Source organism: Pseudophryne corroboree, chromosome 2, assembly GCF_028390025.1.
Source record: "Pseudophryne corroboree isolate aPseCor3 chromosome 2, aPseCor3.hap2, whole genome shotgun sequence".
In the NCBI taxonomy this organism is placed as follows: domain Eukaryota; kingdom Metazoa; phylum Chordata; class Amphibia; order Anura; family Myobatrachidae; genus Pseudophryne; species Pseudophryne corroboree.
The window spans coordinates 867035242-867062797 of record NC_086445.1 but is presented as its reverse complement, the minus strand read 5'-3'; the positions used below and the strand labels follow the sequence as shown (position 1 = coordinate 867062797).

General features: G+C 46.9%; 1 protein-coding gene across 1 annotated transcript in view; it reads right to left on the bottom strand.

Annotated features, from left to right (window-relative positions):
- Positions 1–27136, bottom strand: part of ERAL1 (Era like 12S mitochondrial rRNA chaperone 1) — an 84987-nt gene extending 57851 nt beyond the window's left edge. Inside the window, exons 1-4 of the mRNA XM_063955898.1 lie at positions 26939–27136; positions 8825–8989; positions 1156–1283; positions 411–488 (exon numbers count right to left, since the gene is read on the bottom strand). Of these exons, the coding sequence (XP_063811968.1) occupies positions 411–488; positions 1156–1283; positions 8825–8989; positions 26939–27005 (438 nt within the window). The 5' untranslated portion in view covers positions 27006–27136. The remainder of the gene's footprint in view (positions 1–410; positions 489–1155; positions 1284–8824; positions 8990–26938) is intronic.
- Positions 27137–27556: the final 420 nt, after the last annotated feature.

The window sequence follows — 27556 nt, the reverse complement described above, 5'->3', positions numbered from 1 at the left end:
GGCTGGGGCTTTCTATTTCTATGTCCAATTTTATGAAAAATACCAAATATAGGGGGTCTATTTACTAGTGCAGTGGTTCTCAAACTCGTTCATCAGGACCCCACACGGTTCACGTTTTCCATGTCCCCCAGCAGCTGCACTGTGTATCACCAACTGTCACATTTTAAAAATCTACAGGTGACCTGCAAAACATGGACCGTGCGGGGTCCTGAGGACAGTTTGAGAACCTGTGTACTAAGCCATGGAGAGAGACAAAGCACCAACAAATAAGCTCCTGTCATTTTTCATACACAGCCTGTAACTTGGCAGTTAGGAGATTGGCTGTACTTTACCTCTCTCCAAGCCTTAGCAAATAAATTCCATCGTTTTTTATAGTTAACTGTCGGAATAGGAAGAATTGATAAACTCACCAATTGTGTGTCTCCTTCCGTGAGAATACCATGCGCTTTGCAGCGCGTGGTGTGCACTTTACTGGACACTGGAAACACCTGTATACACAGACACGTGAATATTTTTAGACAGGAGGAAAAGCAATTCAAATAAACATTTACAAAACAAACAAAACAAGCTTGCACCCAGTATAGTAGTTGGCAACATATATTATAACGCAAGCCCATAGGTAAATAGCTTTTGTCACAGTCCATTACGGTATAGCTTCCAGGAAACATGGTTGAATAGGACATGACTCAATCTACTGTACGTCCTTTTCAGATCTCCAGTTACAGTCTCACAAATATATATGGTGATATGTATCCATAGCAGATGCAAGTTCTCAATTACTTACAGTAAAATGGACCACACACACAGCAAACATCTGTGTACACTACAGCAGAAAAACTCATTCATTGCAATTTGATTTGTAACTATATAAAGGGAAGCACTGCTATAAAGTTGCTGGCACAACAATGATTTGAGATATACTTACTGACATTAAAAGGCTTGCTACAAAAAAGAGTAATAACTTTATCAAATAATTCCTATACCCTTACAGAACTTTAGATGTTGGAAACTGAGGCTCCTGTATAATTTTAGATTGATATTAGAGCTTTTATATAAAATGTCCCATTATTTCAGGCTTAGGTGCCATTATCAATAAACAGATTTAAACAGATGAACTTTCAGAAACTTGGTACATTACAGAAGGATACAGTTTACCTTTCTGCCAAGAAGCTGGTTTGATAATGTTGATTTTCCCACATTTGGAGCACCTATAATGGCAATTTTTAGGATTTTCGGACTCTCTGGCAGGTCTGGAACCTGCTTTAATAAACTGTCCCGTTCATCTGCCGAAATAAAATGACATTTTGTTTTATGTACAAAGATATGCTGCTGGAACAGAGATCATATAACACATACTTTAAGTCCCTACTCTTCATTGTATACATACTGTTCTGTACTTTGGCAGTGCAGCTTTTTTTAATTTGAGGTCCCCCAAAGTGAGGAACAACATTGAGAGGAGGACAGGGTAAATGAAATTTGGTGTTGGGCAAAATTTATCTTGTTCTGATTTTATTTTTCCCTGATGTTACATTATGTATCTTACATGTTATGTATTGAACAAGCACACCAACAGGACTGGATTCAATACTAGTGTGACATATGTATTCCCGACAGAAAAAAAATGCAGGAAAGTTACAGCAAACAATCTGAAAGTTGGACACATCATGTATTCAATCCAACAGCCAAACATCACACGGGTTCAGTATGATTTACTGACGGACACAATACACACGGTCATAATGCCGACAGCCATTGGCCTTCAGTCAAAATATCAACACGGTCAAAATACAGACATTCAATATGCCGACATGTTCAAAATGCTGACAGTCAGAATACAGACATGAGTTTTTCTGGGGGGGGTTCCTTAAAAACAGACTGTCGGGATTATGACCGTCGGTAAATCAACTGATACCCCATCATACTATTACCCCTTTCACATAGCAAACACGGGTCAGATCCGGGATTTGAACACGGCTCCAACCCGGGAAAAAGATGTTCACATCGCAATATTGACCTAGGTTATTCCCGGGTAATTGCTGTGTGGGTGTCTTTTTGCTCAACCCGGGTCACCCATGTTAAAACCAGTGTGATATCATTTTAAAAGGACTTGATTGGTTCCCAGTTTTCAACAAGAAAGGGAGGGGGCTGGGGAATGCTCATAGTGCAGCAATCATGGCCGACAGAGCACACGTCCCTGACTGTACCAGTTATCTGCCAACATATTTCTTCTTCACCCCTGATCCGCAGCAACTCCCTGACTTCCTCATCACTCCAGTTTGCCATGGCTAATGAGGTGCAAAGGAGTGCAGAACTGTGCAGATTGCTTTCCAACACGTGTGCTCACAGTGCAGTACAGTAAACAGACCTCAGCTGACTGGAAAGAACCAATCAGCACTATTTCTTCAGAGGTGGGTCGAATATCCCAGGACTGTAGCTTTTTAGTGCACAATGGGGGTAATTCCAAGTTGATCGCAGCAGGACATTTTTTTAGCAGTTGGGCAAAACCATGTGCACTGCAGGGGGGGCAGATATAACATTTGCAGAGAGAGTTAGATTTGGGTGGGTTATTTTGTTTCTGTGCAGGGTAAATACTGGCTGCTTTATTTTTACACTGCAATTTAGATTGCAGATTGAACTCACCACACCCAACTCTCTCTCTGCACATGGTATATCTGCCCCCCCCCCTGCAGTGCACATGGTTTTGCCCAACTGCTAAAAAAATAAGAATTTACTCACCGGTAATTCTATTTCTCGTAGTCCGTAGTGGATGCTGGGAACTCCGTAATGACCATGGGGAATAGCGGGCTCCGAAGGAGGCTGGGCACTCTAGAAAGATTTAGGACTACCTGGTGTGCACTGGCTTCTCCCACTATGACCCTCCTCCAAGCCTCAGTTAGGACACCGTGCCCGGACGAGCAGACATAATAAGGAAGGATTTAGAATCCCGGGTAAGACTCTTACCAGCCACACCAATCACACCGTACAACTCGTGATACTATATCCAGTTTGACAGTATGAAAAACTGAGCCTCTCAACAGATGGCTCAACAATAACCCTTTAGTTAACAATAACTATTTACAAGTATTGCAGACAATCCGCACTTGGGATGGGCGCCCAGCATCCACTACGGACTACGAGAAATAGAATTACCGGTGAGTAAATTCTTATTTTCTCTAACGTCCTAGTGGATGCTGGGAACTCCGTAAGGACCATGGGGATTATACCAAAGCTCCCAAACGGGCGGGAGAGTGCGGATGACTCTGCAACACTGAATGAGAGAACTCCAGGTCCTCCTCAGCCAAGGTATCAAATTTGTAGAATTTTGCAAATGTGTTTGCCCCTGACCAAGTAGCTGCTCGGCAAAGTTGTAAAGCCGAGACGCCTCGGGCAGCCGCCCAAGATGAGCCCACCTTCCTTGTGGAATGGGCATTTACAGATTTTGGCTGTGGCATGCCTGCCACAGAATGTGCAAGCTGAATTGTACTACAAATCCAGCGAGCAATAGTCTGCTTAGAAGCAGGAGCACCCAGCTTGTTGGGTGCATACAGGATAAACAGCGAGTCAGATTATCTGACTCCAGCCGTCCTGGAAACATATATTTTCAGGGCCCTGACAACGTCTAGCAACTTGGAGTCCTCCAAATCCTTAGTAGCCGCAGGCACCACAATAGGCTGGTTCAGGTGAAACGCTGACACCACCTTAGGGAGAAACTGGGGACGAGTCCTCAATTCTGCCCTATCCATATGGAAAATCAGATAAGGGCTTTTACATGATAAAGCCGCCAATTCTGACACTCGCCTGGCTGAAGCCAAGGCCAATAACATGACCACTTTCCACGTGAGATATTTCAGATCCACGGTTTTTAGTGGCTCAAACCAATGTGATTTTAAGAAACTCAACATCACGTTGAGATCCCAAGGTGCCACAGGAGGCACAAATGGGGGCTGAATATGCAGCACTCCTTTCACAAATGTCTGAACTTCAGGTACTGAAGCTAGTTCTTTTTGAAAGAAAATCGACAGAGCCGAGATCTGTACTTTAATGGAGCCTAGTTTTAGACCCATATTCACTCCTGCTTGCAGGAAATGCAGAAATCGACCTAGTTGAAATTCCTCTGTTGGGGCCTTTTTGGCCTCGCACCATGCAACATATTTCCGCCATATGCGGTGATAATGCTTTGCCGTAACATCTTTCCTGGCCTTAATAAGCGTAGGAATGACTTCTTCCGGAATACCCTTTTCCTTTAGGATCCGGTGTTCAACCGCCATGCCGTCAAACGCAGCCGCGGTAAGTCTTGGAACAGACAGGGCCCCTGTTGTAGCAGGTCCTGTCTGAGCGGTAGAGGCCACGGGTCCTCTGAGAGCATCTCTTGAAGTTCCGGGTACCACGCTCGTCTTGGCCAATCCGGAACCACGAGAATGGTGTTTACTCCTCGCTTTCTTATTATTCTCAATACCTTTGGTATGAGAGGCAGAGGAGGGAACACATAAACCGACTGGTACACCCACGGTGTCACTAGAGCGTCCACAGCTATCGCCTGAGGGTCCCTTGACCTGGCGCAATATCTTTTTAACTTTTTGTTGAGGCGGGACGCCATCATGTCCACCTGTGGTTTTTCCCAACGGTTTACCAGCATCTGGAAGACTTCTGGATGAAGTCCCCACTCTCCCGGGTGGAGGTCGTGTCTGCTGAGGAAGTCTGCTTCCCAGTTGTCCACTCCCGGAATGAACACTGCTGACAGTGCTAGTACATGATTCTCCGCCCATCGGAGAATTCTTGTGGCTTCCGCCATCGCCATCCTGCGTCTTGTGCTGCCCTGTCGATTTACATGGGCGACTGCCGTGATGTTGTCTGACTGGATCAGCACCGGCTGGTGTAGGAGCAGGGATTTTGCTTGACTTAGGGCATTGTAGATGGCCCTTAGTTCCAGAATATTTATGTGAAGGGAAGTCTCCTGACTCGACCATAGTCCTTGGAAGTTTCTTCCCTGTGTGACTGCCCCCCAGCCTCGAAGGCTGGCATCCGTGGTCACCAGGACCCAGTCCTGTATGCCGAACCTGCGGCCCTCTAGAAGATGGGCACTCTGCAGCCACCACAGTAGCGACACCCTGGTTCTTGGAGACAGGGTTATCAAGCGATGCATCTGAAGATGCGATCCGGACCACTGGTCCAACAGGTCCCACTGAAAGATTCTGGCATGGAACCTGCCGAAGGGAATTGCTTCGTAAGAAGCCACCATCTTTCCCAGGACCCGCGTGCAGTGATGCACTGATACCTGTTTTGGTTTCAGGAGGTCTCTGACTAGAGATGACAACTCCCTGGCTTTCTCCTCCGGGAGAAACACTTTTTTCTGGACTGTATCCAGAATCATACCCAGGAACAGTAGTCGTGTCGTCGGAACCAGCTGTGACTTTGGGATATTCAGAATCCAGCCGTGCTGGTGCAGCACCTCCTGAGATAGTGCTACTCCCACCAACAACTGTTCCTTGGACCTCGCTTTTATTAGGAGATCGTCCAAGTACGGGATAATTAAAACTCCCTTTTTTCGAAGGAGTATCATCATTTCCGCCATCACCTTGGTAAATACCCTCGGTGCCGTGGACAGTCCAAACGGCAGCGTCTGGAATTGGTAATGGCAATCCTGTACCACAAATCTGAGGTACTCCTGGTGAGGATGGTAAATGGGGACATGCAAGTAAGCATCCTTGATGTCCAGGGATACCATGTAATCCCCCTCGTCCAGGCTCGCAATAACCGCCCTGAGCGATTCCATCTTGAACTTGAATTTTTTTATGTATGTGTTCAAGGATTTCAAATTTAAAATGGGTCTCACCGAACCGTCCGGTTTCGGTACCACAAATAGTGTGGAATAGTAACCCCGGCCTTGTTGAAGTAGGGGTACCTTGATTATCACCTGCTGGGAATACAGCTTGTGAATTGCCACTATCACCGCCTCCCTGTCTGAGGGAGCAATCGGCAAGGCAGATTTTAGGAACCGGTGGGGTGGAGACGCCTCGAATTCCAGTTTGTACCCCTGAGATACTATTTGAAGGATCCAGGGATCCACCTGTGAGCGAGCCCACTGATCGCTGAAATTCTTGAGGCGGCCCCCCACCGTACCTGGCTCCGCCTGTGGAGCCCCACCGTCATGCGGCGGACTTGGAAGAAGAAGCGGGGGAGGACTTTTGCTCCTGGGAACCTGCTGTTTGTTGCAGCCTTTTTCCCCTACCTCTGCCTCTGGACAGAAAGGACCCGCCTTTTCCACGCCTGTTTTTCTGAGTCCGAAAGGACTGTACCTGATAAAACAGCGCCTTTTTAGGCTGTGAGGGAACATGGGGTAAAAATGCTGACTTCCCAGCAGTTGCTGTGGAAACTAGGTCCGAGAGACCATCCCCAAATAATTCCTCACCCTTATATGGTAACACTTCCATGTGCTTTTTTGAATCTGCATCTCCTGTCCACTGGCGAGTCCATAAGCCTCTCCTAGCAGAAATGGACAATGCACTTACTTTAGATGCCAATCGGCAGATTTCCCTTTGTGCATCTCTCATATATAAGACTGAGTCTTTTATATGGTCTATGGTTAACAGGATCGTGTCTCTGTCTAATGTGTCAATATTTTCTGACAGTTTATCTGACCACGCAGCGGCAGCACTGCACATCCAAGCTGACGCAATAGCTGGCCTAAGTATAATGCCTGTGTGTGTATATACAGACTTCAGGATCGCCTCCTGCTTTCTATCAGCAGGTTCCTTGAGGGCGGCCGTATCCGGAGACGGTAGTGCCACCTTTTTAGACAAACGTGTGAGCGCTTTATCCACTCTAGGGGGTGTTTCCCAACGTGACCTATCCTCTGGCGGGAAAGGGAACGCCATTAGTACCTTCTTAGGAATTACCAATTTTTTATCAGGGAAAGCCCACGCTTCTTCACACACTTCATTTAATTCATCTGATGGGGGAAAAACTACGGGTAGTTTTTTCTCTCCAAACATAATACCCTATTTAGTGGTACCAGTAGTTATATCAGAAATGTTTAACACCTCTTTCATTGCCTCAATCATACAGTGAATGGCCTTAGTGGGCATTAGGTTTGACTCATCGTCGTCGACACTGGTGTCAGTATCCGTGTCGACATCTGGGTCTGCTTGAGGTAGCGGGCGTTTTAGAGCCCCTGACGACCCATGCGACGCCTGGGCAGGCACGAGCTGAGAAGTCGGCTGTCCCACATTTGGCATGTCGTCGATTTTCTTATATAAGGAGTCTATACGTGCACTCATTACTTTCCATAAGCCCATCCACTCAGGTGTCTGCCCCGCAGGGGGTGACATCCCTTCTAAAGGCATCTGCTCCGCCTCCACATCATTATCCTCATCAAACATGTCGACACAGCCGTACCGACACACCGCACACACACAAGGAATGCTCCGAATGAGGACAGGACCCACAAAAGCCCTTTGGGGGGACAGAGTGAGAGTATGCCAGCACACACCAGAGCGCTATATAATGCAGGGACTAACTGAGTTATGTCCCCTATAGCTGCTTTTTATATTATATATGTATTGCGCCCAAATTTAGTGCCCCCCCTCTCTGTTTTTACCCTGTTCTGAAGTGTAGACTGCAGGGGAGAGCCAGGGAGCTTCCTTCCAGCGGATCTGTGAAGGAGAAATGGCGCCAGTGTGTCTGAGGGAGATAGCTCCGCCCCTTTTCCGCGGCCTATTCTCCCGCTTTTTTCTGGATTCTGGTAGGGGAATTTACCACATATATAGCCTCTAGGGCTATATATTGTGGTATTTTTGCCAGCCAAGGTGTTTTTATTGCAGCTCAGGGCGCCCCCCCCCAAGCGCCCTGCACCCTCAGTGACCGGAGTGTGAAGTGTGCATGAGGAGCAATGGCGCACAGCTGCAGTGCTGTGCGCTACCTTGGTGAAGACTGATGTCTTCTGCCGCCGATTTTCCGGACCTCTTCTTGCTTCTGGCTCTGTAAGGGGGACGGCGGCGCGGCTCCGGGACCGAACACCAAGGACTGGGCCTGCGGTCGATCCCTCTGGAGCTAATGGTGTCCAGTAGCCTAAGAAGCCCAATCCGGCTGCAAGCAGGCGAGTTCGCTTCTTCTCCCCTTAGTCCCTCGCTGCAGTGAGCCTGTTGCCAGCAGGTCTCACTGAAAATAAAAAACCTAAAATTATACTTTCTATCTAAGGGCTCAGGAGAGCCCCTAGTGTGCATCCAACCTCGGCCGGGCACGAAATCTAACTGAGGCTTGGAGGAGGGTCATAGTGGGAGGAGCCAGTGCACACCAGGTAGTCCTAAATCTTTCTAGAGTGCCCAGCCTCCTTCGGAGCCCGCTATTCCCCATGGTCCTTACGGAGTTCCCAGCATCCACTAGGACGTTAGAGAAATTTCCTGCTGCGATCAACTTGGAATTACCCCCAATAATCTGGGTCCAACATGTGTTCAACCATTCTTTTGACCCGGGTTGAAATACCACGTTGGACAGCCCGGAATATTCAGTTTGGCGCTTTCACACCGCACCTCGACCCGGGTGGACTCGGCAACAACCCAGGTTATTTTGGCGATGTGAAAGGGGTATATGCCAAACCATCAAATAAAGGAACCAGATCGGGACCAGTAGCATTACCCAGCAGGATCACACAAGGGCTCTTTCTTTAGGGTTCTATGGGAGTGTGAGTGTGTGCAAAGCAAGCAAATATATTGAGCTGATCCAGGAGGAATACTGAGGAATCCCCTATGTGCATTACATGAGAAGAACAAATGATTAAGAAGTCATTGTTAACTGAAGTATACAACAATCATCACACAGAACATACCTTTGTTAAAGGAGACTGCTGGGACCTGCTGGGCAAGACAGTCATTTGCAGGTAAGTCCTGGCTCGCCCCTAACAGTTTCCCAATAACAGAGTCCTTTGCATACAGACATGCTGCGAGTGTGTTAGTCCTGTGAGGATCCTGCTTCCTTAGGAGTATGACACTTGCTGCAGGAGAAGGTAGAAGAGGAACCAAGCACAAATTACATCATGGACATAAAAGTATATTACAATATAACAGAAAATAATACAAAATACAAATATCTGCATAAAATAAATGGCATCGCCTGATTAAAAAAACACAACCTTTAGAAAGATGAATAGTTATTTATGGCCATTTTTAAAATGAATGTCTGGTCTAGAGATAAAGGTTTCTTGTTATGTATGCAAGCTGGAAAAGTTTTTTGTCACAAAAGGATCCAATATTTCCACTACATTATTAATATAATATTTATAAAGCACCAGCCATTATGCAGCGCTGTACAGAGAGAATGTTTGTCAACCACAATAGTGCATGTCTAATTGGAGCTTATAGTCTACATTACCTAACTCCCACCTTTTCTCTCTTTGGGGTATATGCAATTCCGGGCGAATTGCGCCACTTTTTCTCCCGTTTTTAAATTCGACACAATTCGACCGTCGAATTCCGGCAGGTGGGTGCCGGAATTCATCATATTCAATAAAAAACTAATTCGACAGTCCCGCTGTCCAAAAAAGGCTGATTTTACGGATTTTGATTAGATTTTGAAAAATGTTTAAAAAAACGGTAAAAAACCCGAAATTTTTTTGCGTGGGGTCCCCCCACCTAAGCATAACCAGCCTCGGGCTCTTTGAGCCGGTCCTAGTTGCCAAAATACGGGGGGATAAAATGACAGGGGATCCCCCGTATTTTAACAACCAGCACCGGGCTCTGCGCCTGGTCCACAAAATACGGGGGACAAAAAGAGTAGGGGTCCCCCGTATTTTTTGTACCAGCACCGGGCTCCACTAAGCTGGACAGATAATGCCACAGCCGGGGGTCACTTTTATACAGCGCCCTGCGGCCGTGGCATTAAATACCCAACTAGTCACCCCTGGCCGGGGTACCCTGGAGGGGTGGGGACCCCTTCAATCAAGGGGTCCCGTCCCCCAGCCACCCAAGGGCCAGGGGTGAAGCCCGAGGCTGTCCCCACCATCCAAGGGCTGCGGATGGGGGGCTGATAGCCATGTGTAAAAATGAAAGAATATTGTTTTTGCAGAAGAACTACAAGTCCCAGCAAGCCTCCACCGCAAGCTGGTACTTGGAGAACCACAAGTACCAGCATGCGGGGGGGAAATGGGCCCGCTTGTACCTGTAGTTCTACTGCAAAAAAAATACCCAAATAAAAACAGGACACAGACACCGTGAAAGTATAACTTTATTACATACATGCCGACACACATACTTACCTATGTTGACACGGTCAGCGGCTGACCCGCGGGTAACCCCACCGCTGACCGCAAAGTTCCCACCATTGAAACTAATGGAGGTGCTGTGCGATGCGCTGTCTGCCAGCTCAGACGCGCAAAGCCAATCAGGAGAGTGCCACGAAGTGGCGCTTCCTGATTGGCTGAAGGGACCTTCTGTGACAGGAGTCACGGGGGGTCTCTGCATTCGGGGAAAGGGATACCATGTGTAAACATGGGACCCCTTTCAGTCCGTCTGGTTCGGGTAAATGCGTTTTTTTGTTTTGCCAAGTACGTGGATTACAATAAAAGAACTGGACAATGGATCAGGCGAGTATAATTTTATTTTCAGGTACCCCGGACGTCGACATTGGAGACGTGGCCAGAGTCGGCGTGTCAACATAGGTAAGTATGTGTGTCGGCATGTATGTAATAAAGTTAGCTGGGACTTGTAGTTCTGCAAAAACCAATATTCTTCCATTTTCAACAAGGCTATCAGCCCCCCATCCGCAGCCAATGGATATGGGGGGCGGGGGGACAGCCTCGGGCTTCACCCCTGGCCCTTGGGTGGCTGGGGGGGGGGACCCCTTGATTGAAGGGGTCCCCATTCCTCCAGGGTACCCCGGCCAGGGGTGACTAATTGGGTATTTAATGCCACGGCCGCAGGGCGCTGTATAAAAGTGACCCCCGGCTGTGGCATCATCTGTCCAGCTAGTGGAGCCCGGTGCTGGTACAAAAAATACGGGGGACCCCTACTCTTTTTGTCCCCCGTATTTTTTGCACCAGGACCAGGCGCAGAGCCCGGTGCTGGTTGTTAAAATACGGGGGATCCCCTGTCATTTTTTTTCTGGCAACCAGGACCGGCTCAAAGAGTCCGAGGCTGGTTATGCTTAGGAGGGGGGACCCCACGCATTGTTTTTTCTGATTTTTACCCCATTCCATTAAAAAAATAAAAAATAAAAAAATATTTTTAAAAATATATAAATAATACTTGTGCCTCCTAAATAGACAAACCAAGTACCTAATCCCTTCTAATATAAATAGATATGCTATTACCAAAAAAAACAAAACAAAAAAAAAAACATGTTTTTAAAAAAATTTATTAGATTCCGCCAGCAAAGTGTGGCGGATTGAAAATGACGAATTTACTGTCTAAAAGCACTGTTGTCGAATTTACAATCTTCAATTGAATATACTTTTGTCGAAATGCCGCATTTGTACAATTGCAGAAATGTCGAATTTGACAAATGTCGAATTTCAAAAAGTCGAATTTGGAATGGCCGTTTTTTTGACGAAAAGTACTGAATTGCATTGTCGATTATTATTTTTTTGGCGAAAATGTCCCGTTTTTCGACATTTTCGGGAATTCGACCGCAATTGCATATACCCAGGGGCATAGCCAGAATTTTGTGGGCGCCATAGCAACATTTGGAAGGGGTCTCTCTCCCAATCCTTCCAGAGACACGCCTTTGCAGCAATTGTTAATTGTATGCCCATAACAGTGCCCTAGTTCATCATGAACTATAGTAGTGCCTTAGTTAATGTAGTGCCCTAGTTCATACGAGGTCACATTGTAGGGGTGCAATTACACATTATGCAACACCGTATACCCAATTCAAGACATAGTGTCCGGAGTTCATATTATGCAACATTAAAATGCCATCCAGTTCATTTTATACTACATTACAATGAACAGGTCCAGGGACATAACTAGACATATTACAGGCCCCAAGGCAAATGTTTGTTATGGCTCTTATGTACCACCCAATAGGGAAAACGTATACAACACATGTAACTGTATGTCAAGCTACACATACCAACTTATACCTCCAGAACCATCTCTTACATTCTCTACATTTGAGGTCCATGCAATACGCCTCTACCAACCTACTAATCTTCGAGTTGCTGTAATTTACCGTCCACCTGGCATTTCCTCCAAATTCCTCGACAACTTTGCTTCCTGGCTACCTCACTTCCTCTCTTCTGACATTTCCTCCATTATTCTAGGTGATTTCAACATCCCTATCAATAACCCCACAAAATCACCTGCCTCTAAACTCCTTAACCTCACCTCTTCACTTGGTCTCTCCCAGTGGACCACCTCACCCTCCCATGTGAACGGGAGCTCACTGGATCTGGTTTTCACTCACCGCTGTGATATTTCTGATTTCTCCAATTCCCCTTTTCCCCTCTCTGACACCCACTTGCTCTCTTTCAACTTATCTATCTCTGCTTCTCCATCTCTCCCTCCTAAGGCTACCATCACGAAGCGTAACATTGAGGCTATTGACACCTCATCCCTATCCTCCCTGTTTGACTCCCTTCTCTCTCCTCTTCTCTCTCTCACATGCCCTGAACAAGCCACATCCCTATACAATGCATCTCTTACTTCTGCCCTTGACTCTGTTGCTCCGCCAACCACTATTCACCCTCGCAGATCAACACCTCAACCCTGGCACACCAAATGCACCAGATATCTACAAAAATGCTCACGTACTGCCGAGCGACAGTGGAGGAAATCACGCTCTAAAGCAGACTTCCACCATTTCAAATTCATGCTCTCATCCTTCAGTACTGCCCTTTCCCTTGCTAAACAATCATACTTCAAAATCCTCATTTCTACCCAGTCTTCCAACCCCCGGCGCCTCTTTGCCACTGTTAACTCCCTCCTCTGCCCACCACCACCTCCTCTCCCTTCCTCATTGTCTGCTCTTGACTTTGCCACTTATTTCACATCCAAGATTGACTCCATACGTCAGTATATCACATCCCACCAGACCAGCCACCACCCATCCCCTTCTCTCTTACCAACTCTGACATCTTTCTCTAATGTATCTGGCGAGGAAGTCATGGCCCTCATCCGTTCCTCCCCCCCCCCACAACCTCCCCGCTCGACCCTATCCCCTCCCACCTCCTCCGCTACCTCTCTCCTTCTGCCTGTTCCCATCTTGCCCACCTTCTCAATCTCTCCCTTTCATCAGGCATTCAACTCTCCCTTTCATCAGGCACTGTCCCCTCTGCCTTCAAGCATGCTCGTCTCCCCTATTCTTAAAAAACCTACCCTTGATCCTAACACTCTCTCCAACTATCGACCCATCTCTCTCCTCCCCTTTGCCTCCAAACTTCTTGAGCGTATTGTCTATAATCGCCTCACTGCCTTTCTTTCCTCTCACTCACTGCTTGACCCATTCCAGTCTGGTTTCCGTTCTCTCCACTCCACTGAAACTGCCCTCACAAAAGTCTGCAATGACCTCCATGCAGCCAAATCTATGAGCCACTACTCTCTGCTTATTCTTCTTGACCTCTCTGCTGCTTTTGACACTGTGGACCACCCTCTCCTTCTGCAAATCCTTCACTCTCTTGGTCTGCGTGATACTGCCCTCTCCTGGCTGTCCTCCTACCTCTCTGATCGTTCCTTCTCTGTCTCCTCATGATGCTACCTCCCCCCCACTTCCACTAACTGTTGGTGTCCCCCAAGGCTCTGTTCTTGGTCCTCTCCTTTTCTCTCTCTATACGTCCTCTTTAGGTGAACTCATTAGTTCTTTTAACTTCCAATACCACCTCTATGCTGATGACACTCAAATCTACCTCTCCTCCCCTGATCTCTCCACGGCTCTCCTCACTCGTACCTCAAACTGTCTTTCTGCTATCTCTTCCTGGATGTCTCAGCGCTTTCTTAAACTCAACATGTCTAAGACTGAGCTGATCATCTTCCCACCCTCCCGCACAGCCTCACCTCCCACAATCTCATTATCCATTGATGGCACGACTATCTTCCCTAGCCCCCAAGTACGCTGTCTTGGTGTAATCCTTGACTCCTCCCTCTCCTTCAAACCACACATTCAGCACCTCTCACAAACCTGTCATTTTCATCTCAAAAACATTTCCAGAATCAGACCTTTTCTCACCCAGGATGCCACTAAGATCATTATTCACTCACTGATTATTTCCAGACTGGACTACTGTAATCTCCTCCTAACTGGCCTCCCTGACAATTACCTCTCTCCAATCCAATCTATCCTCAATGCTGCTGCCCGGCTCATCTTCCTCACCAAACGCACTACGTCTACCTCCCCTCTCCTGCAGGCCCTCCACTGGCTTTGCTTCCCTTCCCTTTCAGAATCCAATTCAAACTTCTCACACTCACTTACAAAGCTCTCACCCACTCCTCTCCCATCTACATCTCTGACCTTATCTCCCTTTACACTCCCACCCGTCCTCTTCGCTCTGCTAATGCACGCCGACTCTCCTGTCTTCTGATTACTTCCTCCCACTCCTATCTCCAAGATTTTTCACGTGCTGCTCCCTTTCTCTGGAATTCTTTACCTCTCCCCCTCAGACTCTCCACCTCTCTACAAAACTTCAAACAGGCTCTTAAGACCCATTTCTTTACCAAACCCAGCCAAATCTCATCCTAACCCTCTGTTCCACGCTCTCTATGTACCCCATCTGTGTCACCCCTGTCTGTCTACCCCTCCCCTTAGAATGTAAGCTCTCACGAGTAGGGCCCTCTTCCCTCATGTGCTTATACGTTTCTTACTTTAATAATCCTCAACTGCCCAGATCCCGCAGTTTTTTGGCCACCTGGAACTTATCTCTATGTTTACTGGTGTAGTTATGCTTAGTTGCCCTGTACTTGTCCTATATTGTCTTCAACCGTAAGTCACTGTTTTCCTGTTTTGATTATGTGCATATGTACTCTGTAATTGGGCGCTGCGGAACCCTTGTGGCGCCATATAAATAAAGGATAATAATAATAATAATAACTGTAACAGCCCTTCTTAGCTCTGGGCTACATACTGTAGCAGCTACACTCCCTGCACCTATGGTAGCAACGCCCTTGGACCTAACAGTATGTTGGGTTTTGTTTTGTCATGTGGTGAGGAAAGCAAAGCAAACACAGGGAGAACATACAAACTCTGCACATATATGACTTGTCAGTAACAAACTCATTAATTCAGCAATGCTAACCACTGTAGTACCACAAGAAAGGTGCAGTATGGCTTCCAGATAGATAGAGCTTGGCTTTATCCTCGTCTTTTTGCAGTAGCGATAGCTAAGGAGAATCACTGAAGTTGGAAGAAAATCTAAGTCATTGAGTCCATAACTTAAGTTGAGTCAACAATCACATTATCTCTCTCTTGTTTGGAACCTGTTGTAACGGTCTGTAATTTTCTTTCAAGTGTCAACAGACAGTGCCATCCAGTCCTTCAATGGATAGTGGGCACTCCCTGTACACAGAGGGGGTTTAGTATTAAATACCTACAATCAAAATCCCGATGGCCAAAATCTCGGCAAGGTCAAAATACCGATATTTAAAATACAAAGTCAAAATACAGACATTTAAAATATCGACAGGTCAAACAGTCGACACAAGTTTTTCATTATTTTTTTGGGGTGTGTAGGTCGACATGGACACCATATAAGTGTACAGAGTCCCCTCGCAGCACTCACCATGCTTCGGGCACGGTGACCCGATGAGCTTGGCACACTTATATTCCCCCTCCAGGTTCACTGAGATGGTAAAGTATGAACAAGTCGGTTTCTACAAAAAAAAATCATGAAAAACTCATGTCAACTTTTTGACCTGTCGACTTTTTAAATGTAGATATGTTGACCTTGTCTGTATTTTAAATGTCGAGATTTTGACCGTGTCGGGATTTTGACCGTCGGTCAATGGTTATCAGTATTTTGACCGTCGGGATTTTAATTGTAGGTAAATTGCTGCAAGAGACCATATTTACCCTGCACATAAACAAAATAACCCACCCAAATCCAAAGTTCTCCGCAGGCATCAAATCAGTACTCCGTAAAACAACCCCCAACAATTGCTGCATGGAATGCCTAACCTGGGGGGATATTGAATTAGTGCCGAGATTTCCGACAGTCGGAAAATCTGCACTAATTTGACTGTTGGGTATTCAATAGCAGGCGTTTTAGACAGGTTTTTGCTCTGTTTTCGTCAAGCCTTTTCGATTTTTTTTTTTTTTTTTTTAATGAAACGGCATGGGTGAAAACGAACCAAAATTTTTTTTAAAATGCCAGCGAATTCGAGAAAACTCGTGGATTAGCTGCGAGTTTGCCGATCCACGTGGTTTTCGCCCACGCGGATTTTTTGACAAATCGAAAAATCGGAATGAGCTTTGAATAGGTTTAATGTGAATTCGACCTACAAATGGGCGGAAAGTGTTTTTTTCGCACTAATTGAATACCCCCCTGGAGTTAGGTCAGGGTATACAATGGGGATGTGTGATAATGGGATGGCATAAATAGTTCTGTTTCCATGCCAACAAGTCCACTTAACCACTTATCTGGCATTGTCAGATCACATGCAACTGCACCGCCCCACTGTGTCCCCCTGTTTTTGACAAGGAGATCCATTCTGCAAATGTGCATAATATAATATTATATTATGCAAATCTGCAGAATGGATCTCCTTGTCAAAAACGAAATATTAAAAATATTTATTTAAAAAAATACTTTTTAAACTATATTAAATAAAAACTTTTTTTTAAACAATGTTGCTAATGGTTTTGAAGGGAAAAATTGGCAGTTAAGTGGTTAAAGAGGCTGAGCTATCGTTCTGGTGGGTGCTACCTGGAGTGGTCAATAATAGGATTTTAGTACCTACCGGTAAATCCTTTTCTCCTAGTTCGTAGAGGATGCTGGGGACTCCAACAGGACCATGGGGTATAGACGGGATCCGCAGGAGCTTGGGCACACTGAAAAGACTGACTGGGTGTGAACTGGCTCCTCCCTCTATGCCCCTCCTCCAGACCTCAGTTATAGGAACTGTGCCCAGGAGAGAGAGACATTTCGAGGAAAGGATTTTTGTCTAAACTAAGGGCGAGAAACATACCAGCCCACACCACAAACATACCGTACAACCAGAGTAACCGTAAACCAGATAACAGTATGAATTAACAACAGCAACAAGCTGAAAACAACAAATACACAACCCGTGTGTAAACGTATTTAACCAGCAAGAAAACACTGTAAGTAACAGTCCGCACTGGGATGGGCGCCCAGCATCCTCTACGGACTAGGAGAAAAGGATTTACCGGTAGGTACTAAAATCCTATTTTCTCTTCCGTTCTAGAGCATAGGTTCTCAAACTCGGTCCTCAGGACCCCACACAGTACATGTTTTGCAGGTCTCCTCACAGAATCGCAAGTGAAATTAATTAGCTCCACCTGTGGACCTTTTAAAATGTGTCAGTGAGTAATTAATACACCTGTGCACTTGCTGGGTTACCTGCAAAACATGCACTGTGTGGGGTCCTGAGGATCGAGTTTGAGAACCACTGTCCTAGAGTATGCTGGGGACTCCAAAAGGACCATGGGGTCTATACCAAAGCTCCAGCACGGGCGGGAGAGTGTGGACGACTCTGCAGCACCGATTGAGCAAACATGGAGGTCCTCCTCAGCCAGGGTATCAAACTTGTAAAACTTAGCAAAGGTGTTTGAACCAGACCACGTAGCTGCTCGGCAAAGCTGAAGTGCCGAGACCCCTCGGGCAGCCGCCCAAGAGGAGCCCACTTTCCTGGTAGAATGGGCCTTCACTGACTTCGGCACCGGTAGCCCAGCCGAAGAATGAGCTTGCTGAATCGTACTACAAATCCAGCGTGCAATAGTCTGCTTAGAAGCAGGATGACCAATCTTGTTGGAAGCATACAGGACAAACAAAGCCTCTGTTTTCCTGGCAACAGCCGTTCTGGCGACGTAAATCTTCAAGGCTCTCACAACATCAAGAGACTTTGGAACTGCCACAGCATCCATAGCCACAGGTACCACAATAGGTTGGTTAATATGAAACGAAGAAACCACCTTCGGAAGAAATTGTTGACGAGTCCTCAATTCCGCTCTATCCGAATGGAAGATCAAGTACGGACTCTTGTGAGATAAGGCCGCCAATTCTGACACTCGCCTGGCAGACGCCAGAGCCAACAGCATGACTACCTTCCAAGTGAGAAACTTAAACTCAAGCTTACGCAAAGGTTCAAACCAGGAAGACATAAGAAATTGCAAGACCACTTCAAGATCCCATGGCGCCACAGGGGGCACAAACGGAGGATGGATATTCATCACTCCCTTCACAAAAGTCTGAACCTCTGGAAGGACAGCCAATTCCTTTTGAAAGAAAATAGATTAAGCCAAAATCTGCACTTTGATGGAACCCAATTTCAGGACTGCATCGACGCCTGCCTGCAAAAAATGGAGAAACCGACCCAAGTGAAATTCCTCCACAGGAGCAGCTTTGGTCTCACACCACGAAACATACTTTCTACAAATACGGTGATAATGTTTCGCCGTAACCTCCTCCCTAGCCTTAAGGAGAGTGGGAATGACCTCCCCGGGAATACCTTTTCGAGCTAAGATTTAGCGCTCAACTTCCATGCCGTCAAACGCAGCCGCGGTAAGTCCGGAAACACGCATGGTCCCTGCAATAACAGGTCCTCTCTTAGAGGAAGCGGCCAAGGATCTTCCACAAGTAATTCCTGAAGATCCGGATACCAGGCCCTTCTTGGCCAATCTGGAACGACAAGGATCGCCTGAACTCTTGCTCGTCGAATGATCCCCAGCACCTTTGGAATGAGAGGAAGCGAAGGGAACACATACACCGACTGAAATACCCACGGAGTCACCAGGGCGTCTACTGCACTGGCTTGGGGGTCCCGTGACCTGGAACAATATCGCGGAAGCTTCTTGTTGAGGCGAGACGCCATCATGTCGATCAGCGTAATTCCCCAACGCTTCGTCACTTCTGCAAATACCTCTTGGTGAAGAGCCCACTCTCCCGGATGGAGATCGTGTCTTCTGAGGAAGTCTGCTTCCCAGTTGTCCACTCCCGGAAGGAAGACTGCTGACAGATCGCTCACGTGCTGCTCCGTCCAGCGAAGGATTCTTGTGGCCTCCGCCATAGCCGCCCTGCTCCTTGTTCCGCCTTGACGGTTTATATGCGCCACCACTGTTAAGTTGTCCGACTGTATCAGGACAGGTCGACCCTGAAGAAGGCTCTTTGCTTGTAGCAGGCCGTTGTAAATGGCTCTTAACAGAGAACATTTATGTGAAGACAAGATTCCTGGAGCGACCAGTTCCCCTGGAAAGTTCTTCCTTGGGTGACTGCGCCCCAGCCTCGGAGGCTGGCATCTGTTGTCAGTAGAACCCAGTCCTGGATTCCGAACCGGCGCCCTCCTAGGAGGTAGGAACTCTGTAGTCACCACAGGAGAGAAATCCTGGCCCTGGAAGATAGACTTATCTTCCGGTGCATGTGCAGGTGAGACCCGGACCATTTGCTCAGCAGATCCCACTGAAACATCCGGGCATGAAACCTGCCAAACGGAATGGCTTCGTACGCTGCAACTATTTTCCCCAGAACCCAAGTACATTGATGAATCGACACACTTGTCGGCCTCAGAAGCTCCCTGACCATCGTCTGCAGTTCCAGAGCTTTGTCTTCCGGAAGAAACACTCTCCGTAACTCCGTGTCTAGAATCATGCCCAGAAAGGGCAGCCGAATGGTCGGAATCAACTGAGACTTTGGCAAATTTAGCACCCAACAGAGACAAATCCACATTTCTCAACAACCGTTCCTTGTACCTGCCTTTATCAGGAGATCGTCCAAGTACGGGATAATTGTAACCCCTTGCTTGCGAAGGAGAACCATCATTTCTGCCATGACCTTGGTGAAAATCCTCGGGGCCGTGGAAAGCCCAAACGGCTACGGCTGAAATTGGTAATGAGGATCCTGTATTGCAAACCTGCGGAAGGCTTGATGCGGAGGATATATCGGGACGTGTAAGTAGTCATCCTTTATGTCGACTGACGCCATAAAATCCCCCCCTTCAAGGCTGGAAATCACAGCTCGAAGAGATTCCATCTTGAACTTGAAAACTTTCAAGTATGGATTGAGGGATTTTAGGTTCAGAATCGGTCTGACCGAACCGTCCGGTTTCGGTACAACAAAGAGGTTTGAGTAGAACCCCTCCCCCCGTTGGGACGGGGGAACGGGAACAATGACCCTCTGTAGACACAACTTTTGTATTGCTGCCTTCACCACCTCCCTGTCCGGAAGAGACACTGGTAAGGCCGAAATGAAAAACCGGTGAGGGGGCATCTCCTGAAACTCCAGCTTGTATCCCTGAGATACTATAGCCAGGACCCAAGGGTCCAGGCCTGACTGAAGATCCGCAGACGGCCCCCCACCGGTCCGGACTCCCCCAGGGAAGCCCCAGCGTCATGCGGTGGACTTGGTAGAGGCAGGGGAGGACTTTTGGTCCTGGGCGCCTGATACTGCAGGCGACTTTCTTCCCCTTCCTCTACCCTTTGAAGCGAGGAAGGATGAACCCTTTCCACGCTTATATTTATTTGGACGAAAGGACTGCATCTGCTGATGTGGTGCCTTTTTCTGTTGCGTGGGAACATAAGGAAGAAAAGATGACTTATCCGCCGTCGCGGTAGACACCAGGTCAGCCAAGCCGTCACCAAACAAGACACTACCTTTGAAGGGGAGAGCTTCCATAGCTCTCTTGGAGTCTGCATCAGCATTCCATTGATGGATTCACAGCGCCCTCCTGGCCAAGATCGCCATGGCATTGGTTCTTGATCCCAAGAGACCAACTTCCCTCGCCGCATCCTTCAGGTAATCTGCAGCGTCCTTGATATAACCAAGAGTCAAAAGAATATTATCTTTATCAAGGGTATCCATATCAGCAGCTAAATTCTCTGCCCATTTAGCAATAGCACTACTCACCCATACCGACGCCACAGCAGGTCTGAGCATTGCACCCGTATTAGCAAAAATGGACTTCAGAGACGTCTCCAGCTTGCGATCCGCCAGATCCTTGAGAGATGCCGTATCAAGGGACGGAAGCGCTACCTTCTTAGACAAACGGGATAGAGCCTTGTCGACATTCGGAGACGACTCCCATTTTTCCCCGTCATCAGAGGGGAAAGGATACGCCATGAAAATTCTCTTGGGAATCTGCCACCTCTTGTCCGGCGATTCCCAAGCCTTTTCACAAAGAGTATTCATTTCATGAGAGGGGGGAAACTTGACCTCAGGTTTTTTCCCTTTAAACAAACAAATCCTTGTTTCCTGCACCGCAGGTTCGTCAGAAATATGTAAAACATCTTTAATAGCCACAATCATGTACTGGATACTCTTAACTAAGCGTGGGTGTAAAGCAGCCTCAGTGAAGTCGACATCGGAATCAGAATCCGTGTCGGTATGCGTATCTACCAACTGAGTAAACGACCGCTTTTGCGACCCTGATGGGGTCTGCACCTGAGATAAAGCATCCTCCATGGATTTCCTCCACACCTGTGTCTGAGACTCCGATTTATCTAAGCTTTTAGACAATGAGGCCACATTTGAATTAAGTGTACTTAACATTGTAAGCAAATCAGGCGTCGGCTGTGCCGACAGTCAACTCCAGACCCGCATCTGTTCCCCCAGCAACCTCCTCCGGGGAGTAACACTCAGCTTCAGACATGCCGACACATAGTACCGACACACACACACACTGCCTCAGCTAGGGGACAGACCCCCCCCATTTGCTCCCTGTTACTTGAAATGGAGCATGGAGGTCCCGGGCCAGCGTCTCATGCAGCGGCTGTGGATGAGATAAAATGGCGCTGGTGAGCTGTGCGGCTAAGCCCCGCCCCTTCCCAATGCGCTTCAGCCCGCTAAAATTTAAAATGAAAAATGCTGGCGGGGGTACAAAAATGCCTTCTGCCAGCCTGCAAGACCCAGTAACATGCTGCCCAGGGCGCTCCCCCCCAGCGCCCTGCAAGTGCCGTTGGTGAAGTGTCTGGGAGCATGGAGCGCAGCGCTACCGCTGCGCTGTACCTCGTTACTGAAGTCTTCTGCATACTCACCCGGCTTCTCTCTTCTGGCTTCTGTGAGGGGGATGACGGCGCGGCTCCGGGAACAAGCAGCTAGGCGCACCAAGTGATCAAACCCTCTGGAGCTAATGGTGTCCAGTAGCCTAAGAAGCAGAGCCCTTAACTAAGTAGAAGTAGGTCTGACTTCTCTCCCCTCAGTCCCTCGATGCAGGGAGCCTGTAGCCAGCAGGTCTCCCGGAAAATAAAAAACCTAACAAAAGTATTTTCTAGAGAAACTCAGGAAAGCTCACCTAGTGAGTGTCCAGTCTGTCCTGGGCACAACGTCTAACTGAGGTCTGGAGGAGGGGCATAGAGGGAGGAGCCAGTTCACACCCAGTCAAAGTCTTTTCAGTGTGCTCAAGCTCCTGCGGATCCCGTCTATACCCCATGGTCCTTTTGGAGTCCCCAGCATCCTCTAGGACGTAAGAGAAATAAAGTAAATTACATTAAAAAAAATCCTCATAACATACAATAGTGCACAAAGTATACACTACAGTAGGGTTTCCCAAACTCTGCCCTCCAGGCACCCTAAAGGGCCCCGTACACTACAACGATATGTCGGAGTCTGAAGTCGGAGGCGATTTCCCTTGAACTCTACCGGGAGCTTCCCTGGAGTGGTTCCATATTATTTGGTACATTTTGCATGCGCTATATCGTATGCGATCTCAGCCATACCTGCGGGAACGGACATATCACGAGTGCAGCACTAACGATCTAGGGGAGCCGACTCGGATCGGATCGGAAACACATCCAAAATGCCCGATTTCACCCGATATATTGTCCCGAATGCCCGAAATTGGATGAAATCGGGCATTATCGTTCTAGTGTATGGGGCCCTTTACAGTCCAGATTTTAAAGTTATCCATGCTTGTAAACAGATATTGTAACCAAACTGAAGGTACTAATTATGGGGTCTATTTATGAAGCAGTGAAAAGGGTGGAGAAGTGAGCCAGTGGAGACGTTTCCCATGGCAATCAGCATTGAAGTGACATTAATAATTTGCATACTATATAATTGTACGGAGCAGCTGATTGGTTGCCATGGACAACTTCTTCACAGGATCACAACTCTTTTTACTGCTTTGTGAACAGACCCCTTAGTCACCTGTGCTTAAGCGTGGATATCCTTAAAACATGAACTGTTGAGGTGCCTTGAGGAGAGAGTTTGGGAACCAGTACACTGGGGGATAATAGCTACCCTCCGTTTAGGAAATAGCAACACCACTTTCCTTGTATGAAACAAAGAAAGGAACAAGATTATGCTCAGTCTGCTTGCCTCCTTAACCTTTATCACATTATAGGGGCAATTCAATTGTTATTTTAGGTGCCTGCCATTATGGGGCGCCCGACTGCAGCAATTCAATTGTCCTGCAGTTCGAGTGCAATCACTGCCGGCGCCAACATATCTGCTCGTTGCTTCCTGAGGTGGCGAGCAGAAATGTATTAAAAGTGTCCTATTGGATGCCCAAACAGGACTTTTTTCCATTGCGGGCACTATTTTATTGGGGCTTATCTGCTTTAAACCCCTAAACTCGTGCTTTTGGGTACTTAAAAAGTGTCCAAGAAAAAAATCAGAATCACCCCCCTATGACCCTTCTCCTGGAACGGCAAATCGCGAAGATCGTCCTTTATGTATGCAGAATTGCGCGCTCTGCAGATGACATACGAGATCGTCTGATTGACCATGCTGTACGTTCAAACAATATTGTGTATGCAGCTGTGCATATTAATGAAGGACAGATCAGCGTGTACCAGCAATCTGTGATGGCCTGGGTTAAGGGAAATCGCCCCAACCATTGACACGATTGCCGGTCGCTTAGATGTGTACCCGGCCTGATATATTTACACTAGGATATAGGTCACTGCGTCCCACAAAATTACACAATCAGAACTGCCATCACCATTCCAGTTATCCGATTTCCTATTAATCTAGATATATAACTTATGTGCAGCCAATGCATACTGAAAACGGGTGTGGTATGGTATGCCGGCGGCCGGGCTCCCGGCGACCAGCATACCAGCGCCGGGAGCATGACCGCCGGCATACCGACAGTGTGGCGAGCGCAAAGGAGCCCCTTGCGGGCTCGCTGCACTTGCCACGCAGCGGGCACGGTGGCGAGCTACGCTATTTATTCTCCCTCCAGGGGGGTCGTGGACCCCCACGAGGGAGAATATCAGTCGGTATGCTGGGTGTCGGGATTCCGGCGCCGGTATACTGTGCGCCGGGATCCCGACATTCGGCATACTGAAGACCAGCCACTGAAAACAATACCTAGCTCCTTGACAAACAACGTAACAAGGTTAGATTTAATTTCAACGACCATTATGCAATACATTATGGAACAGTTTCCAAATGAGTTGTCTAATCACAAGTGGAGTGTATTCATAAAGTACACGGCTGGCAAATATGATGAATAAGCACGATAGATAGATAGATAGATAGATAGATAGATAGATAGATAGATAGATAGATAGATAGATAGATAGATAGATAGATAGATAGATAGATATTTTGGGATGGACATAAATACCCTTCCTTCCAGCAACTGGTATGTGCGAGCGAATGGAACTATTTCACATGAAAACATAGTCCCATAGTAGCAGATTCTACGTTGAGAGCAAAGCCAAAAAAAAAGAAAGCAAATTTGAATCTTGGTCAAACCATCGTTACTGCAGGTGAGACAAATGTAAAATGTGCAGAAAAATTTGACAGCGTGCCCAAACACAAGTCTAAATTGCAACACAAGAATAACATCCAGTATTTGTGGCTATATGCGAAAGCAGGTAGTATTTATCCTGCAAGCAAAAAATATTGACCCGATTTGTACCCCTTGCACTGCAGCGTTGTTTATTCCGGGTAAAAATGGACTTGCTGATTGCTTTGCTACAACTCAGAATCATCTTTTCTTATGATGGTAAGGGACCAGAGGCGTAACTCTGGGAGGCAACGGAGTCATCTGCCGCCGGGCCCCTGCTCTGAAGGGGGGCACCTCTCCTCCCATTCTGTGACACCACTGAATTAAGTTAATTGATGGCTGTTGCTCTCTCTCCAGTGGCAGACTTCCTCACTGGTCCCTGCACCTTACAAATCACACCCTTTTTACTATATTGTAGATACACATTTTACAAGTGTCACACCCAGGATTAGATATCACAACCTATTACACTGGATAGGAAATATAAGAATTCTAACTACGGTATATGAAGTTACTTCTCTGACAACTACACGTAACTTCATTTAGTTACAATTCTCATGCTTACTGTTCAGGAGCAAATAACTCCATCAGTAAAGTGTCTGCTGCAGTGTAACAGGTCATGGTTTCTAATCCTGGGTATGACTGCTAATGTGTGATAAAAAATAACACCACACACACATATATATATATATATATATATATATATATATATATATATATATATATATATATATATATATTTTTTTTTTATCTAAATATAGGGGGGGCAATATTTATCTTGCCTACGGGCAACTGGGACGAACTTACGCCACTGTAAGGCACTCAAGTATATGGGCAACGATTAAGAGGGAAATGAATCAAATCTTTCAAAAGGTGCATACACAAGATGAGATACTATGTGCCGATTTTGACTTTGCGATTGCCCTTGAAGTCCCCAGAGCCCAGACCACCAATGATGACTACATTTACCTGCGATTTTGACTAAGTGCCAGTTTTGACTATACTATATACTAGATTGTACACAATATAGTCAAAATTGACTTGCCTGCACACTTTATCTTTTCTTGCAATACCGACCCCACAGGAGTGCGCATCGGTATTGCAAGCTGTGTACACACAGTGCAATTTGCACAAACTTTCCTTACAATTTTGACTATATAGTCAAAATCGTAAGGTTACATCATCGCACCGTGTGTATGCACCTACAGAGTGGGGAAGTTGTCAGCTAGATGTTGATTGATTGTTGCTATGGGCAACTACCCCACTCTCACTAAGGGGGGGGGGGGGGTACACACGTACCGATTTTTACTTAATTTCTTAGAAATTAAGTACACATCGCTCTGTGTGTAGGGTGCCGGCGACAGCGACACGCAAACCCACGCGTTACTATCACCAACTCTGGATTTGGCTGGGTGAAGTGAGCGCCCCCCCAACCCCCCCCCCCCCCCCCACACACACACACACACACACACACAGAGCGAGGTGTGTGTGTGTGTGTGTGTATGTATGTATGTATGGGGGGGGGGGGGGTATTTTTGTTAAACTTTTTTGCTTGGTTAGCGATTATCCCACAGACCACCAAAATTCTGAAATCATGACCTGTTGGGAGTATTTGAGTGGACAGCAGTTGTAAATCTCTGTCGTTAGAGTAATCCAGGCCTTTCAGCGCTCACCAGGCACTAGCCTAGGTTGCCTAATAGATAATCCAACTCTGCCTCATAAAGGTCATGTCATTGTGATATACAGTATACAAGAGTGGTGATGCGTACGGGAAACTATACCAAGCATGGAGGCCATCGTTCTGCAAACTACCAGCCACTTGATATTCACCGAACCAGTGATTTGTTGCTGTAGTCTTGGTAGATATTATACCAATGTGATATGCAATATGGATTATACAGGACAACCTCAAAAAACACATACTATATATGGCTTAATAGGTTGTGGAACTACAAGTACCATGCAGCAGGTCATGCAAGACCTTGCAGTTTCACAACACGCAGTGAGACACAGGGCACAGATTGCAGCATCGCCCCCAGTGACAGCACCAGTGGCTATGAAGCTCAATGCCGATGCTGCAGAGCTACCACGGGTTAGTGCCGCGGACTGACCTGCTCTCCTCCCAGCCAGGGACCGGGCAGCCTCCACCCGGACGCTCCGGAGCGCCGCACCCCACATACTGGCTGCCGGCTTACAGCTATTCCGACCCTGTGCTTATGCCTTATAGTTACTCAGCCACATTTTAGGCAGCATGATGTCTCGCTGATGACCTCATTTCGTCTGCGACACGACAACATAGGGGGGAAGAATTAATAAATAACGCCGCCATCTTAAGTTCTGGCAGAACATAGCAGACGCGTAAAGTTGTCCGTGCTGCATCTGCTATACTGACCACGCATTAGACTATTTAAAAACGTGGTTTTATTTAAAAAAAAAAAAAAAAAAAATGTACTAAAGCAGTGACTCTCTCATGTTTCAGTAATAAGGGGTGGGCGTCATGCCCCCCCCAAAGGGCGTGTTTAGCTCAACCTATGGGCGAATCTGTGCTTAAGGGGGACATGTACTAAGCGGTGATAAAAGTGGAGAAGTGAGCCAGTGGAGAAGTTGCCCATGGCAACCAATCAGCAGCGACATAACATTTATAATTTGCTTACTATAAAAGTATACAGTGCAGCTGATTGGTTGCCATGGGCAGCTTCTCCACTGGCTCACTTCTCCACTTTTATCAC